General features: G+C 46.1%; 1 protein-coding gene across 1 annotated transcript; it reads left to right on the top strand.

Moving 5' to 3' along the window:
• The first annotated feature begins 305 nt into the window (after positions 1-305).
• LOC307120434 (transmembrane protein 263) lies at positions 306-3,051 on the top strand. The gene is made up of 3 exons (XM_079807464.1): positions 306-423; positions 746-821; positions 2,529-3,051. Exons 1-3 carry the CDS (start codon positions 415-417, stop codon positions 2,807-2,809), a joined length of 366 nt encoding a protein of 121 aa, XP_079663590.1. The 5' UTR covers positions 306-414; the 3' UTR covers positions 2,810-3,051.
• The last annotated feature ends 358 nt before the right edge of the window (positions 3,052-3,409 follow it).

Below are 3,409 nucleotides of genomic sequence, written 5' to 3'. Positions count from 1 at the left end.
AACATCACTCTAGTGTTTGTTAATATCTGATATTTGGTGGTTTTGACTGACCAGCTCTTGTGACGTAAGCTCCGGGGGCTGAAGTAGCGAATCCTACTATGGCGAAGGCGGAGCTCATGAATATTAATCAGGTCGTGCTGACGTTCCTTGTTTATTTTCCGGGAGCGCCCAATCACGTAACACAATTCATATTCATAACGCAAGCTCGAGTCAATACGCCTCGTTTTCATCCAATCAGGTAGGAGCACTGCGCGAGCGTCCCGTTAAGTCATTAATATTCATGAGGCAGGCCTTCGGCGCGTTGATTCGCATCCTGGATGGAGCGCCACGTCGCCACAGCACACACACACACACACACACACGGCGGATGAGTTCTGCGCGCGTTTGGAGAGGAATGCGGTGAATAACCCGATCATGGTGAAGGTGAGGAGAAATCTGCATCTCATTTGATATGATAATAAACACTTTATGAAAGTCACTTTCGCTGTTTTCTTTGGAGCGGTTGTGCATCTTCAGAAATATAATATAAAGTATGAAATATCACCAGAAAGCGATTGAAAGTGTTCTTTAGTTAGTTTTTTTCAGAAAGTCGTGGTTACTTTATATTGTTTATGTTATTTGCTTCTGCTTACCTGTGCATTTGACCTGTGTTTTCTTATTAATGTGTGTGTGTGTGTGTGTGTGTGTGTGTGTGTGTGTGTGTGTGTGTGTGTGTGTGTGTGTGTGTGTGTGTGTGTGTGTGTAGAGTGTGAATTCAGAGGTTCCGTCCCGGAGTGAGACACATGAAGGAGAGGAACACACAGACCCGAGTCCACCCGCAGGTACATCATCATCATCATCATCATCATCATCTGCTGTCCATATGGACCAACTCACACCAGCGACCACATTAGCATAATTTATGCGCATATTTATGTAATTTTACTGACATTATTTACTTTATTCATGAGTCATTTTTACATTTGTGAATAAATTTAGCTTCCTTCTGTTCTTGGGATCACTAACACACACACACTAACTAACGTGCACACACACACACACACTAACTAACACACACACTAACTAACTAACACACACACACACACACTAACTAACGCGTGCACAACCACATACACTAACTAACACGCACAGACACACTCTCTCACACACTAACACACACTAACTAACACACACACACACACACTCTAACACACACACAAACTAACACACACACACTAACTCACACACTAACTAGCACACACACACTAACACACACAAACTAACTAACACACACAAACTAACTAACACACACACACTAACTAACACGCGCGCACACACACAAACTAACGCGCGCGCGCGTACACACACTAACTAACACGTGCACACACTCACACTAATTAACGCACACACACACTATCTCAAACACACAGTGACTAACACACACGCACTCTCACACACATGCACTCTCTCACACACACACACACACACACACTAACTAACTAACATGCACACACACAAACTAACACGCACACTCACACACACACACACACACACTCTCTCTCACTCATACACACAAACTCACACACACACACACACTCTGTCTCTCTCTCACACACACACATTCATACACACACACACTCTCTCTCTCACACATACACACACTAACTAACACACACACACACTAACTAACACGCACACACACACACACACTCTCACTCATACACACAAACTCACACAAACACTCTGTCTCTCTCTCACACACACACACTCATACACCCACACACACACACTCTCTCTCTCTCACACATACACACACTAACTAACACACACACACTAACTAACACACACGCACACTCACTCACACTGTCTCTCTCTCACACACACTCATACACACACACACACAAACTCCCTCTCACACACACACACGTCGCTCTCGTGAGATGGAGTGTCTTGAGGTTTGCTGTTGGCTATTCCAGTGTTAGCGTGAGTCCTCTGTGAATAACACACTCACACACACACATTCTCACACACACACTCTCTCTCTGAATAACACACTTCTGCTGGGAATTCACACTTGTTTTCGCCCAAAATGTTGTGTGATGATGCAAGAGATGCATAATAACCGTTGCCACACACACCAGGAGTCTGAAACCTGTCAGCTCATATTCTCCTGTTATTATTTCTGGATATTAATGTGAGATATCTGTGCTGTGATTGGCAGCCGCTGATGTTAATGTGTGATATCTGTGCTGTGATTGGCAGCCGCTGATGTTAATGTGAGATATCTGTGCTGTGATTGGCAGCCGCTGATGTTAATGTGAGATATCTGTGCTGTGATTGGCAGCCGCTGATGTTAATGTGAGATATCTGTGCTGTGATTGGCAGCCGCTGATGTTAATGTGAGATATCTGTGCTGTGATTGGCAGCCGCTGATGTTAATGTGAGATATCTGTGCTGTGATTGGCAGCCGCTGATGTTAATGTGAGATATCTGTGCTGTGATTGGCAGCCGCTGATGTTAATGTGAGATATCTGTGCTGTGATTGGCAGACGCTGGCGGTAAGGAGGCTCCGCCCGGGATGATCTGGCGAATGACGGGCGGCCTCGTCAGCGTCACGAAGGGCGTGGTTGGAGCCACTGTGGGCGGAGTCGCCTGGCTGGGCGGGAAAAGCTACGAGATCACCAAATCAGCTGTGACCGCCGTGCCCTCGGTGGGCGTCGGCCTGGTGAAGGGCGGAGTTTCGGCGGTGGCAGGGGGCGTGTCCACGGTGGGCTCGACCGTAGCCAATAAAGTTCCGTTCACAGGAAAGAGGAAGGACAAGTCGGAGTGAAGACGAGGATCACGAGGAAGATGACGGATTATATGACGGACACTGGCGGATGTTTGCGACCAATCAGAGACGTTTGTGCGAGAGGGAGTGTTGGATCAGCTCTGCGAACACACACACACACACGTTTAGCGCTGATGTTCTGAACGCTACTGTGCGCTTCTCTAGACGATATCCTGCCCTCGGATCGTGTGCTAATGAATTCCCTTTTTTATTGTTTGAATTGAATAAAGTCTTGTAAAAGATGTTGGGGAAGTGTTTTCACTGATTTCCGACGAGTTTGATCTGAAAATACGCAAACACGTCTCGCTACGCAATTACATCTGCCGTGTTTCCGCCACAGAGAGAAGCTCATTGTCAATGTTTTCTCACAATTGTGAGTTTATATCTCGCAATTCTGAACCGTGAGGAAAAGTTCGCAATGAGCTTTTTAATTACAGGCTAAAATGTATGTAGTATCTCAGAGCTGCCAACTCTCACGCATTGGCCGTTAGACTCGCGCATTTGATTGGTTTCTCACGCTCACACCTGCAAACTTGTCGCTTTTCTGCGACAATCTCCGTTTTCTTGGTCAATTGGGTCATTTACGTGAATCGCGTAGAA

The sequence above is a fragment of the Gobio gobio genome (genome assembly GCF_949357685.1).
Source record: "Gobio gobio genome assembly, chromosome: 24".
Taxonomy (NCBI): domain Eukaryota; kingdom Metazoa; phylum Chordata; class Actinopteri; order Cypriniformes; family Gobionidae; genus Gobio; species Gobio gobio.
This window is presented reverse-complemented; position numbering and strand designations above follow the sequence as displayed.

Bases quoted from the DNA above. Each gene is read 5' to 3' on its own strand.
- LOC307120434 (XM_079807464.1), top strand. The intron at 822-2,528 runs GTACATCATCAT...TGTGATTGGCAG, and splicing joins AGACCCGAGTCCACCCGCAG to ACGCTGGCGGTAAGGAGGCT.